The sequence below is a fragment of the Typopeltis vanoorti genome, chromosome 7, assembly GCF_054136105.1.
Source record: "Typopeltis vanoorti isolate ZY-2024b chromosome 7, IOZ_Tvanoo_1.0, whole genome shotgun sequence".
Taxonomy (NCBI): domain Eukaryota; kingdom Metazoa; phylum Arthropoda; class Arachnida; order Uropygi; family Thelyphonidae; genus Typopeltis; species Typopeltis vanoorti.
Genome location: NC_143555.1, coordinates 41,494,878 through 41,509,438, shown reverse-complemented (window position 1 = coordinate 41,509,438; position 14,561 = coordinate 41,494,878). Strand labels below are relative to the sequence as shown.

General features: G+C 32.9%; 2 protein-coding genes across 2 annotated transcripts; both read left to right on the top strand.

Moving 5' to 3' along the window:
* The first annotated feature begins 202 nt into the window (after nt 1-202).
* On the top strand, nt 203-7,582 carry LOC150104619 (aldose reductase-related protein 2-like). The gene is made up of 6 exons (XM_090395596.1): nt 203-308; nt 4,452-4,619; nt 4,963-5,079; nt 6,521-6,643; nt 7,237-7,349; nt 7,435-7,582. The coding sequence occupies exons 1-6, from the start codon at nt 243-245 to the stop codon at nt 7,580-7,582; spliced, it is 735 nt and encodes a 244-aa protein (XP_090251722.1). The 5' UTR covers nt 203-242.
* LOC150104618 (1,5-anhydro-D-fructose reductase-like) lies at nt 6,522-11,656 on the top strand. Its single transcript, XM_090395814.1, has 6 exons — nt 6,522-6,643; nt 7,237-7,349; nt 8,330-8,402; nt 9,070-9,153; nt 9,632-9,723; nt 11,069-11,656. Exons 3-6 carry the CDS (start codon nt 8,370-8,372, stop codon nt 11,109-11,111), a joined length of 252 nt encoding a protein of 83 aa, XP_090251940.1. The 5' UTR covers nt 6,522-6,643; nt 7,237-7,349; nt 8,330-8,369; the 3' UTR covers nt 11,112-11,656.
* The last annotated feature ends 2,905 nt before the right edge of the window (nt 11,657-14,561 follow it).

The following is a 14,561-nucleotide window of genomic DNA, read 5'->3' as shown; positions in this document are numbered from 1 at the left end:
TATCACAGAAGAATTGAAAAACATTCTATCGGTATTATTAAAGAAGAAAAGAAAAGTCAGGGGAGGCGGATTCGAGATCATAGCGATAGACAATTGCAAAACTTGACAGAAAGGTCGTAGTAGAGATAACTGCGAACTCCCGCTTCAAGGCCACCTAGAAAAGCCAACTCTACTGTTGGCATTCTGCTAAAGCTTCCTGTTCGTTTGCCAGATAGCTACGATACACACAGTTCTAGTTCGACATGGCTACATCTGTTCAACTTAACAATGGAGCGCAAATGCCCATAATTGGAATAGGAACCTGGCAGGTATGAACAATGTTTTCTTTTGGTCTTGATATAGTGGATTCGCGATCAAATGTTGCGTTCTACATTTTGCACATCATTTTCATGTGGTTGTTTAGTGAAAGTTGACTGTGATAAAATGACAAGAATTTATGAAAGATGTTTTTACATATTACTTTCAATCTGTGTGTTTTATAACTTATTCGCAATTCATTTGTAAAATAACAAACCCGTTCCGGCTAGTGGACAGTTTTATGAAAAGTAATGGAGGAAGTGCTGGGATTGTATTAACGAAAGATAGTGATAGGCAATTTATAGACACCTCTCATTTAAAAATTATTTTGTAACTTTCTTATATCGCGCGTGGAAACTATTTTAAACCACTTTAAAGATGTTACTTCAATTTCTGACGAAAGCAAACAAGAAAATGTTATTATCATTACATCAACTGCAACATTTTTTAACAATAAATTCACCATGACCTTTTAGCACCCTCCCCCTTGTAATACATGTACTCATGAAATAATGAGTGTGTGTGTGTGTGTCTGCATATCATCCCATCCCTGTTCTACATTAACACGTAGACACACACACACACACACACACACACACACACACACACACACACACACACACACACACACACACACACACTCATTATTTCATGAGTACATGTATTACAAGGAGGGGCTGCTTTTCCATTACTCATAAATGTAGTTTCTGCTCACGAAGTCAATATATTACTATGAAAACATGACTCGTCTGGGTGCAAAGATTTGCTCTAATTATTATCTAGACTGAAAGACGCATGTTTTGCATTGTTGGAGCATGTTCTCGATGGGACTTATATACTGGATAGATCCTAAACGCGCGCTATAAAGTATAAAATTATAAAGGTAAAAAATTATAAAACCTTTTGAATGCTGATGGAGGGTAGAAGACGGGAGGGAAATTTCCTTATTGAAACTAAAATCAGCAATGCAAGCCGCTGTTATTGGCGAACTGTGCTATCGTCTTCACTCGCATGCTCAAACAGGAAGTATTATGTTAACTCATAGATTGTTTGTGGTTATTCAAAAGTAAATTAACAAGGTTAATTGAACAGAAACGCTTTATCGTCATCATTTTCTTTTTATTTTTTGCTTTCTTTACTCAGAAACTTGTTTTACGACTACACTGCCAAAAGAAAACATTCGCTGTTTTTTTATATCGATGAAAACATTGTTTAATTATAATAAAATTCATAAGGAAATGGTATTTTCATATTTAATTCTAATAAATCGAAGATAGAATTTTTTATCTTATTAAAATATGTTATAATTATTCTATCAAAATAAAAACGTATAAAGACAAAAATTGTTTATTTATGCCTAGCATAATACTTGAAAATAAGTTTTGCCCATATCGTATAGGTTTAATGGTTAATTTAGCATCAAGATACTTCAGTTCCACTAAACCGCAAAACCAAAATTTGCTCAACCAAGGTTAACTGAACAGAAACGCTTTATCATCATTTTATTTGTATTTTCTGCTATCAAATGACAACTTATCATTGGATAAGTTGTCATTTGATAACTGGATAAGTTGTCATCTGGAACCTTTATTTTTAATTTAAAGTATTATATAATTTAGCCCTATGTTGTTTACCTGTTTCCTATTCTATCGCATATTTTTTAGTTTAAAATTTTTATTAGAAAAATTAATTTGGAAAAAATCATAGCAAAACTGCTTTGAGTGCATTGAATTGAATTAAATTTGATATTCAAAAATAGCTTTTTGACGTCTTTGTGTTATAGATTCAATTCTTGTAATGATGAATTTTATTGAAATCGGTGAACAGATGCAAGATGCACCTTTTCATGAATCTTTCCATATTTTTTAGTTCAGCAAATGATCTCCAAAGTTGGTATAAAGATCCTTATTTTTCATGCAAGCAAATGCAAATAAAAATTTACACAGAAAGTTCGTTTCTCTGAAAGTGATTATTCTGTATATGAATAAATATTTAGTTTGCAACTAAAACTTAACTCGAAGCACAAGGTGATCTGTTGTTAACGTTCCGCCACATGGACTTGGAATATTTAGCAAGTCATGGTTTTAGCGTATCACTTGGGGATTATAGTTATATATTAATGGCGCTGTTTTAAACAAAAGATGACGTTGTCATCTACATAATTCACATCCATACAATCCCATTCTTCATTCCTGAACTGTGTAATAAATTATTTGACTGTCTCAAGGTCGCCTTTATAATAAATTCAATTTTAAATGTAAATATATACTCTATTTGTAAAATTAAAAATTTTCCTTTCCCCCTCTTTTGCCTTGCGGTGTCGAGGGTTTATTAATCATCGGACCTAAACAGTTCACAGGATAAGGTGATCAGTCTACACCTCGGTATATCCTATGTCCGCAGTGGTGTTGAGTTCTCAAGGCTGGTTTGCTTGCTTTGCGGGATGAAAAACCCCACATAAACTGCGGAGAAAAACCTTACTGGCCACGCCCAAGAGCAGCTAACTTGACTATGGCTGAGGAAGATTCTTCAGCTCTTCACGTCTCCGACGGAAATCGAACCTGGGACACTCTTTCCCCAGGCATATGGTTGCGAAGCGCACAGCCACTAGGCTAACCGCGCGGACCGGTTTGAAATATTAAATATAAAAATACAAAACAAAACTTTCATTCACAAGCTGCATCTATGTAGTTATCTATATGCACCTGCAGATGCTTAAATGCAGGTTTATGTTTATATATGCATTTAAAGGTCGAAAACCGTTTCTCCTCCATTTTTACAAGCACTAAAATATAAAGGATATGACGATATACATCAAAACCGTGGTTGATACAGGTCTTAAAGGAAGCATACTATGTTGTAATCTTCCATGATTTTGATAGACAAATATTAATAGCAAAATGGACCGAAATGAAGAGCTTAGTGACTCAACGTGTCACTATCACAGAACGCCACCTTTACAACAACTCGTTCGGAATATTTCTGCCTACTACAGCTGTCCCGATCACATGTAAGTGGTATTATTATGAAGTAGGAACGTCTAAGAGCAACACCATCACGGTCTGGTTGACCATGTAAAATCACGGAGCGGAAACGCCGAGTGCAGAAGCACGTAGCAAGAAAAAATTGACCTCTGTTGAAACACTCGCGACTGAGTTCCGAAGTGCCTCTGCAACCAATGCAGAAACAACAACTGTTCGTCGGGAGTTAAAGTACATGAGTTTCCATGGTCGAACCTAAAATGAGCAAAAGCAACGCCAAGCGTCGCGCGGACTGCTTTAAAATTCGTCGCCATTGGAATCTAGTGCAGTGGAAATGCGTTGTCTGGAGTGAAATCAGTCTTTCACCATTTGGCATAATGCTGCCTGCTCGAATTTAGTGTGTCAAATATACAGTTTTTGAAGTGGTTTGAGCTGGGTCCCTTTGTTCCAGTGACAGGGAATCTTAACGCTGCCGCTGCAATGACATCCTAGACTCCTGCTTTCAGCTTTATGGTAACATTTCGGTGAAAGCCCTTTCCTGTATGACAACGATAATTCGCACCTCCACAAATCGAGGTCTATGCAGGAATGGTTTGATGAGATCTGTGTTGAAGAACTTGACTGGCTACACATAGCTCTGATCGAATACCTGTTAGATGAATTCGAACGGTGATTATGAGCTCGTCCCTACCACCTTCTTAATGCTATTCTGGAAGAATGAAAAGGGAATTACCTGAACAACGTACTAAAACCTAGTGGAAAGCTTTCTCAGAAAATTAAGGCTGTTATAGCAGCAAAGGGATGGACCAACTCCATATTAGAGTAAAAGTAAGGATGCTCAGGTGCAGCATATTTTTTTTATTAGATAATATATTTCTCATAGTGACTGTAACTTTAACTCACTTCTCAATTTCACTGAAATGCTAATTTAATGAGTATGGACAGTGACCAATGATGAAGCGGAAGTTTATATATCGAAAAGTATGTTTTATCTTTTAAGAGTTTTTTTTTAAAGCATTTAAACAATTATCTTATATAGAGTGACTTCATTACTACGCTATTACTATAACTCTAGATATTTGTTTGAGATATCTTTAATCTATTTTGATATATTTGCATTATTATTATTATTAATATTATCATCGCATTTAGTAACTTTATTCCTTAATTTAGTCAACTCCCCAAGAAATAGATGAAACCATTGAGGCAGCTTTGGAAGCAGGTTATAGACACATTGACACAGCTTATATGTATCAGAATGAACCCGACATTGGAAAAGCTCTAAAGAAAGCTTTCGATCAGGGGAAAGTCAAGCGTGAAGACCTTTTCATTGTGACCAAGGTAAGTCTTCACAATTTTCATGAGTAAACGAATGTTTTTCTCGCAGTGCAGTAAGTATTATAAGGTGACTGTTTTCTCTGAAAGGGACCTCAAGGGAAATAAATATACGAATTTAGTTGTTTTTTTTGGGTGCTTACTTCGAGAAATAACATATTTAACTGGTTTGCTTAAACTGATTTTTACAAAAGAATTTTCAAATATTTCCGTATTTATAGTTTTAGCAAGAATACTGAATTATATATCTCATTGCTCCTTCCATGCACTCTTATTAAAAAGGAGATAACAGTATCTTGCTAAAAAAGAATTGACATTGATATAAAAACAGTGTTTTTCTTTCCCACAGCTTCCATTACATGGACATCGCCGACATTTGGTGAAACATTTTCTGGAGAAGTCTTTAGCGAATTTACAGCTTGATTACGTTGACCTTTATTTAGTTCACACTCCGTTCGCAATGCAGGTACGTCATACGGAAAGGATTTAGGCTCGTATTTTATTTATATTTCTGTTATGTTATGCAGAATGCTATTGTTGCTCGAATAGGACGCCATCTACAGATATAAACTGCACATTTTATAAACACACGAAACGAATTTATATGTCAATTTAAAATCACGATCATCGAAAATATTCATCCTTATGTGTCTATCAGAATATTCACCGAACTTCTTTTCTCCTCTTTTCCTCTATCTTTCTTTCTTTCTTTCTTTCTTTAAAATAGTTTCGTAACGGCTTTAAGATAAGAGATAACTGTTTATATAGATTTATCGTACCTTACGGTGTAATAATAATAATAATAAGCTTTATGGCTTAAAAATCTCAACATTAAAGCAAAATAATAATAATAGTTTATATTAAATATAAAAGCTAAACTTATTTTAACATAACTTGCGGTGAAATTTTAATACATGCAATATAATGCATGCATTCAAATTCGATCAAACCAAACTGAATTATTAAAGCATACAGGACAACACTTACGCACAGCCCTGATAATAATGTACTCGACAGTCTCTTTAAATAAAAAAATCTACACCTTCTCTCTCTCTTTTTTCCCTCACTTCTTTAACGCAGTAATTGCGTTTTTTTACATTTTAATGCTACTTTCATACCAAATTGCAACAGGTCCTTCTTAAAAAAACGATATTCGTAGTGTGTGTGTGTGTGTGTGTGTGTGTGTGTGTGTGTGTGTGTGTGTGTGTGATGTAGCGTTTCATTACTGATCGTTGTCTATTAATTGTTATTCTTCTGAATTTTTTATATTGTGATGACCAATGTTTCGATTTCGATATCCTACAAAAATTTTGATACCATAAAAGTGATGAAAAAATAGAAAAATATTTCAATTATTAAATAATTCAAGGATAAAATATGAATAAGAGCTGACGGTGTTAATAATTTCTCCCCACTAGCATATGAAGGATAGTGAATTCTTACAAATAGTCAATACTGGGCAGGTAAAATACGATATCTGACCTATTGGACGTATGGAAGGTGAGTTTACTTTCAGCAACGGCTGCACTTTTTATGTTAATATATTCTATCCATTATTATACTTTCAGGTATAGATAGCGCTTGATCCGCTCATGAATTGTGTGAGCGGGTCAGGAGTTTTGTTGAGTGTTAAGGATAACCACAAAAAAATCTTTTCTTTTATATTAAAAGCGATCATAATCTAAAGTAAAATGTTGTATCTACTTTCTGAAGTAGATACAACATTTAGTTAAATGTTGTATCTACTTCAGAAAGATTTTTATTATTTTCTGGTTCATATTTTTATATAAATATACATAAACCTTCAAAACATTTAGAAAATGATCACTAGTTTTAGAACAAAGAAACCAGCTGTTTTCTGGTAGCGCTAGATTCTTTTTTTATTTATATTATATTTTAATTTTCAGGGTATGGAAGACATGGTAGATGCAGGAAAGGCTAAGGCAATGGCAATTGGAATTTCTAATTTTAACTATAAGCAGATTCAGAGAGTTTATGATAATGCTAGAATCAAGCCAGCTAACATACAGGTAAATATATGTTGAATTCGTTTTAAAAAAATGTAATTGAAAAAGAACATAAATTAAACATTATAATAAAATATCAGTTTCGTAACGTAAACGTCGCTTTAGTTTTGCACCACTTAAAATTCATTCGAATCCGATGATTTAAAAACTACGAACACTTCTAAAATTTCTTAGTTTTCCTCAGGAAGACAAATATCAATTTGAGAACTTAATGAGAAACTGATATTATTTTTTTCTTCCTATGACACCTTAATCGCTAAGATGTCAGAGTGTGATCAAAAGCATAATCAAGATTAAAAAAAAATAAAAACTTAAAATTTTTATTATTCTAATATTTGAAAAACATTATATATACATTTTTAAATTTTGAGGTATTATTACACGACTTCATTTTAAGTACCTTTGGACAGCAAACGTTATTCCAACTCAATTTATTCTGCATATACTTTATACACTATTAGTACAGTAATACTATTTGCCAACTAATGAATTCAGCAATTTCGGTACAAATCTGTATAATTAAGATCATATTTACAGAGAACAAATCAGTATTATCAGCGGAAAAAATCTGATTTACCTTCACTTTTGTTTTCTAGGTTGAATGTCACATATATTTCCAACAAGGCAAACTGTTCGATTTCTGCAAGAAACTTGGAATAACTTTCACTGCATATTCTCTTTTTGGTTCTCCAGGAAGTCCAATTATCAAGTACGTCTAGTAGATATTAGTCATTGTTTGCACTACTGTCAATGATAATAATATCATTTTACAATATTTAATGATATTTTTGTAGAGAGTTAAAAGTTGAATACGAACAGCATTCTAGCAGTGAGCTTGCTTTTCATTTTACCTCATTACTTGAAGCAGTCATAATTCATTCCTCCAGTAAGCGCATATTTGCTAGGGATAGGAAAGTTCTCGTTTTCATAGCTCAGTATTAGGACTGTAACTATGAGGATAATTTGTGCATGCTGATAAGTAAACTACGGTCGTTGTGCTTAATTTGCAGTAGTAGTTGTAGTAGCATATTTTAATCGCTGAACAAGTTAGGAATGGGCACATTTGTCTCTCATATACCTGGTATTTGTGGTGTGGATTCGTTTTCTATGGTTTTGTTTAGTAACGGGATTAAAATTTCCCAGTTTCTTCCCAGAGTAAAACATGTGACTGCCTTAATGATGAACTGAAAACTGAGGATTAGAAAATATCCAGTCATGAACTAGAATCAAATCTATAAGGGACACCCATCCTTTATAGATTCGATTTTCTTCATACCTGTCATGTTGAAAATCATTATAATCACGAGACAACGTAGGCATTTTTTGTAATTATTTAACAATACTTACTGAAAGAAAATAAATATAAATTTTAAAATTAAAAAAAAAATAATAATTTCAACATTTATTAATGTTCAACTACTAAATGACCCACCGCTAATAGAGATGCTTTACCCCCTAATATGTATTCTGAGGAAAAGTAATGGACGATATTTAATAAACATAATTAGGTGCGACTGTTTATTAAAATGTCCTTATTCGCTTAACAAAACTACACGTTAACCATCTGTTTTGTAAAATTATGAAGATTCATTTCAACCATATCCGATAATTGTAGATGTGAATCCGAATATCATTTCTTTAATTTCTGGAAAATATTGGAGTAAACATGAAGAATTTACTGTTTTTCAGAGACAAAAGTAATCCTTTATAAGAACCAGCTTTACAACCCATGTGTAAGAAATATAACAAATCTCCAGCACAAGTAAGTATTTTAAATTATATGAAAATTAATAATTTCAATCTTTTAAATTCAAAAAGAACTGAAATTGAACATTCATTTAATGATCTATCGTTTTGAATGATAAAAATTTATAAGAAAACAGAAAACTTTGATTTAAAATGCTCAACTTTCATTTTATATATCAATACGTGACTGTAATTTGTGTCAAACCTCAATTTTATCTTCGTAAAGAACATTGAACCCAAGGAATTAATGTTCTTTAAGCAGAAAATCATTAGGTCTGAGGAAGTAATAAAAGATTTTGAAGATATTCTTAAATATACGAGTATTGTATAAGTCGAGTATCTCCCATCGCATTTGCAGAGAAGCAGCAACCATTGGAAAATGACTGTTTTTAATTTTTGTTATATTCTAGATAGGGTATATTAAAGTATACATTATCTGCCTACGTTTAGTACTTTTCTCACTATAGTATATATCTGATTACTGTTCGTATATTTTTATATCTTTAGAAAGTGAAATATACTATTGTAGTTATTTCATACATTTTGTTTTTCAATAAATACATATGAGGGTGAAGATTTATAGAACAGAATATTGTGTCAACATAAAATTAAAAATAAATAAACATTTATTAAATCATTATACCACTTATATAAGAAACATCGCCACATGTTTTTAATTCTAAATTATTCTAAGATGGTTCATCCAGAGAGGAATAATTGCTATCCCTAAAAGTACCAATCCAGGAAGGATAAAGGCCAATTTCCAGGTACGGATCTGTCCCTCTTTTTCTCTTTAATAATTAAAAATTATTTTAAATTTTCTCTCTCTCTCTCTCTCTCTCTCTCTCTCTATCAATCAATAAGTAATTGAATCAATCGAAATTGTCTATTGTTGTTTCGTTGAAGTTTGCTATAAATTTATAGAAATACACTTTCTAAAATTTGCACATCTAACACTTTATGTGGAAAATTTTAATTCTACGCAGCATGGCAAAATATTTACATTTTCTGATATTTGTGTGACAAAAATAACCTTTTGATACTCATCTACAATGCTGCCATCCACGGCTCCAAATGTACAATAGGCTTTTATTCTGTTAGAAATTTGGTTCTGGGATAGGTATGGATTATATAACTTCAGAATCCTACTATGATATAACTACTTTGGTAGTTATATCATAGTAGGATGATCGCAATATTATATTTTAGGAGTAATTCTAAAAAAATGTTTGTTTATTTTTACAGGTTTTCGATTTTACATTGACTGACAGCGAAATGAGCACCATCATCAATTTAGACACTGATTTACGTTTTATTGATATGAAATTTTTTAAAGGGTAAGAATTATATTTAAATATCCTGAAATGTTTAAAAGAAATATGTATGAGTGTGTGCGTATGGTGTTATATTATTCCATTAATTCCATTCACACTACAAAGCATACAACATAATACTTTAGATGATTAATAGAATGAACCTTATCTGTCTAGCCTGTTATTTAGGGTTTCGAAATGAAAGATTATATTGAGCATTCTCAGAATGCAGCGAACAGATAAATTTAACTGAACGAGAGTGATCTGGAAAGTTCTGATAAACACCTAGAAGAAAAATGTTTTTACTATATATTTTGTTTTCATATAAAATGCTTTCTCAGAAAATATCTTTTCTTTTAGGATATGTAAAAAGTTATAAACACGAAGAACAAAAATTAATTAATTCGATCAGAAAATTTCAGATCCCCTCTATATCTGCTGAGTAAAAATGTCTGTTAGAGTTTAGCCTATGACGATGAATGTGACCATTTCTGAGAAATGCGTATTACATTTTTTACACATGGCTTCAATCAACGATTTAAATATATAAGAAAATATTTTTCATTGTCAAGTTCTCTACTTGTTGAAGTTGTAAGATCATGCTGAAAGCTATTTTCTCAAGAGTGATGAAAAACTCACAATTGCATATAACCAAGACTAGTTATATAATATAATTAATATTGGTCACATTTATGTGCGAATGTTATATTCATATTTAATTTACAGCTTTTGTGGCCTACTAACCATAATCATTTCATCTTCTTTATAAAGTATGTGAAAACAGATGTTACATGTTGCTCTGTGGTCATTTGGTCATTCATAGAAATAATTAGAGAACACTTTCATGATGTAAGTTCTCTTTTTTATTTAAAGACCGGGTATTTTTATAAGTTCATAGGTCATAATTATCATATTAGTAATAGTTGGAGAAACCTATGATGAACTTATGATGATGAATACAAGTACGTATTTCAAACTCAAATAAGTTTTCTCTAATTACGGATATATATGATGGTGATAACCAATAATTAATCTGTGATTATGGCCTGATACTTTTCAAAAAAAAAACTTAAAAAGCACCGCTTTTAATATAAATGAATAAGATATTTGACTTCTCTAGTTATGGGTGAGGAGAATTCCAAATTAGCACACAGCCGCGTCTAATATTCGTTCTCATGTAGCTTATAAAGTAGTCTTGATATGACTGTTAAAGAGTGTATATCTATTAAAAGTTATTCCCATATTAGATATGTTTAAACGAATCCGTTCAAGTAGATATAATGATCTTTGATAGCAGAATATTTGCACGATCAGGCATGCACGCAATATACGTAAAAGGAATAGTTGTTAATCTGCATTTTTTTTCCAGAATCGAAGGACATCATGAATACCCTTTCAACATCCCATATTAAGTTTTAACACTTAATACACCAGCTGCCATTCTTCTACGAGTTCGCGCAATCTGAAGCATAATCTTCATTCACTGAGGATGAGAAATTTGCATATTCGCTCATGAATTATATGTAGTTTTTATCGCGCTTGCTTCAATAAATCGATCTTGTACTTTCAGATGAGTAATATCAGACAATTTTTGTATAAAAGAAATTTGTATATACACTTTTTCAAAAGTTATCGTAATGATTTTGGAATATGTCTAGAGGAGTAAGTTAAATTCTGCATTATTTATTCAATGAATTATAGCACTGCTCATTCGGTTACACTAATGACATCTTTGTACTTGTGAGATATTTTAAATCATTTGTATAACTAAATGCCACGAGCTTTCTTCTAATGTTAAATTTATTCTATAAAAGTATTCTTAAGTGAAGATAATTTAACATTTTGATATGTGTAATAGAGATTATGTGTTCTTTTGTGTATCAGTGGTCATCAAACTATTGGGATATTCTGTAATTTGAAAGTTAATGTGAGAAAATAAACATTCAGTGCATAGTTAGTCTGATAATTTCTGTTCTAATGGTATTAAATGCAAACAACAAAATCACTGTGTGATGAAAAGATAAAGATGGTTCGTTGAATTAAAATTTTTCTTATGATATTTAAACTTTTAAATTTTAAACAATTCGTTCCTTCTCTTTATTATTCTGGAGAAAAGAATCTTTTGTCAAAATATAGGACGCCACTGCGTGTATTGAGACAGAGTAAACAAAGGACGAATTATAACGCTTGTATGGTGGGTGGATGCACAAAATAGATTTCATACATGCATGTAACGGAGAAGGGGAGGGATATACGCTTGTATAGAATTTGCTGCTTTACAGGCTTTTGCAGTTTCTCGCAAGAGAAACTCCTAGAAAGTCCCGTTCGAGGCTACATTTCGAGTGGTAGGTGTATTTAGAGCTTTTTTAAAATTGGTGATTTTTATGTATTTTGTTTTTCGTCAGAAAATTAGCGCTTTATACTATATTAGTGTAAATTTTCGGTTTAAAGAGTATTCCATCTTTTATGAAATTTTTATTAAGATATTGCAATAATAAATACAGTTTAAAATGACGACGCGGGAATTGCAGAAATTCGAGCGGCGTTTAAATGAACATATCCAGGATAACAAAATTAAGCTGAAAAATAAGAAGCTACAAAACACAAATTTAGGTAAGTTAGTAAATACGGCGAATTATAAAAAGAAGGATATGATTTGGTATGTTGACTCTACCATAAAACATACTACTGATGGGCTAGTTATAACTTAAAGTTTTCCGGTAGCAAAAGTTAAATACATAGCACATGTAAGTGTTCAGTATAAGAGAAGATATGAAATGATCGTAGGAAGAAGCGAGAGCGAAGAGTGAGAAAGTGAAAATCGTGAGTATACTACGTCCTCCTCCTTTCACGTAGGCTTAGTGGCCCCTTACGTTCGTATTAGGCATGATCTATTACGATTTGAAACCGCGACCACTTCGAGGACAAGATGGTTAGCCCTATGCCTCCCGGTTTGTCCTATGTCTAGGTGCGTGTGTTAACGCAGCCAGTTTGCATGTTCTGAAGACGAAAAGCCAGTTTTCGGGTTTAAAAATCCCCCTACCTCCTTATGAGAGACCGGCTAACTCACCTTTAGTAGAAAGAGACCAGATAAAGCGAATCGAACCCAGGACTTTCCTGCCCAAAGGACTTTACGACCAAAGTCCATACCGACTGAGTTACGGAGGCTCAAGTATGCTACCTAGATATGATATGATGCAAATAAATTGAGAAAATTAACCATAATGCAAACGATTCGATGCGTAGGCTGTGTAGACGGAATAGATGCGAGTTTTAGAATGTGTGGAGTGAGTTTGAGGGAAGATTAGATTTGTATAAGAGGGATGGCCTACGCTTGGATGCAGTTGGCGTCAAAGTGTTGAAAAACTAATAATTGGTATGAGACCTAACACAGAGTTAGGGAAACTAAATTATAATAGGAGGAATGGTGAAAATCTGGATAAGAGCGACCATGTTATCTAACAATGATAATAATTAGAATGGACATTATAATGGAAATGACTATGAGAAGAAAATGATTTCGATTTTGTCTTCGTCCGGTTTGGACCCATTAAGCATAAGCAAGTATGTCTGCGTAAACAAAACAACTAGATAATTAGATCTTGTGTGTACCTGCGTGACACATTTGCCAGGTAGGTACACACAAGAGTACACAAAAGAACATTCAGGTAGCTTATTGTCTGTACACAAATTCTAGGGGTATCATAAACAAAGGGGTAGAGTTTGCCTTAGTCAATACGTTGGTACATCAGATCGTAGACATTACTAAGACTTGATTATCAAAAGCAGAGATTTTGACTGGTATAGAGTGTAAAGAGTACAGTAAGTTTTTAGGAAGGATTGACGGTATTTAATAGCAGCAGTCGTGCTGGTAATGATACTAGATGACTTAAATTGAGTTGGTGTCGAGACCTATGAAGACGTGACTATTGAGTTATGCATTCATTGAATTTGAAGCTATCTGGTGTGAGGTGAAGGTTATAAAGTTCAAATACAAAGTGTGGTGTTATTATAGATATAGTGGATCGGTTGCTAGTAACGAAGAAATGCATTACCAAATGAAGACTATAGATGCAAAAAGAGTAATCATAATGGGAGAGTTTAATTAGCCAAATATTGATTGGGTAGCAAAGACAGTAGAATCACATGAGAAGAATGAAACTGAATTTATTGAGCTGTTGCGAATCAACCTCTTCAAGCAGCATGTTACAGAAGGAATTCGACGTCAAAGAGTGTTCGATTTGATTATAGTGTAAGAGGGGATTTCAGTTAAAGACGTGACTATTCTGCCACTTGTGGTGACAGTGACCATGCGGTACTCACTTGGGAAATAGCTGAGTTTATGAATGTTCCACTTAGGAAAGATTACATGAACTACAAAGCAGAAGGTTATCACCAACTGAAGACTATGCTGGATTCTTTTCCAAGGTGTCAGTTGTTGGATGGGTGCATTGGGCAATGTTTAAAAATACTTAAATGAGGCAATATCAGAATGTATCCCTAGAGTTCAAAGAACAAATAGAGTTTGAGTGAAATGGACGCGTAATTTTTTACTTGATAAGAGATTATAAGAAAAAGATGACGTGGAAGGAATAGCAAGCGCATAAGGATAATGTCCGTTATGAAAATTATAAGCAACATGCAGAAGAGTAATTCAGCAAGTCATTCAATGAGAAGATGAATACGAAAAGAAATTGGCTATGCAAGTTAAATAAAGGCAACCTCAAAGAAATCTATCTTTATGCTGCAAGTCAAAGAAAAAATGAATATGAGAGAATAAATCTACTAAATACAGATGGTGCGAGGGTGACAGATGCAGAAGAGGCTCTTCAAGACATGAATGAGCATTTTGATAAAAGTTA

Bases quoted from the DNA above. Each gene is read 5' to 3' on its own strand.
- LOC150104619 (XM_090395596.1), top strand. From the start codon at position 243: ATGGCTACATCTGTTCAACTTAACAATGGAGCGCAAATGCCCATAATT. The intron at 309-4,451 runs GTATGAACAATG...TCCTTAATTTAG, and splicing joins TTGGAATAGGAACCTGGCAG to TCAACTCCCCAAGAAATAGA. The intron at 4,620-4,962 runs GTAAGTCTTCAC...TCTTTCCCACAG, and splicing joins ACCTTTTCATTGTGACCAAG to CTTCCATTACATGGACATCG.
- LOC150104618 (XM_090395814.1), top strand. From the start codon at position 8,370: ATGTGTAAGAAATATAACAAATCTCCAGCACAA. The intron at 8,403-9,069 runs GTAAGTATTTTA...TTTTAATTCTAA, and splicing joins ATAACAAATCTCCAGCACAA to ATTATTCTAAGATGGTTCAT. The intron at 9,154-9,631 runs GTACGGATCTGT...TTATTTTTACAG, and splicing joins GGATAAAGGCCAATTTCCAG to GTTTTCGATTTTACATTGAC.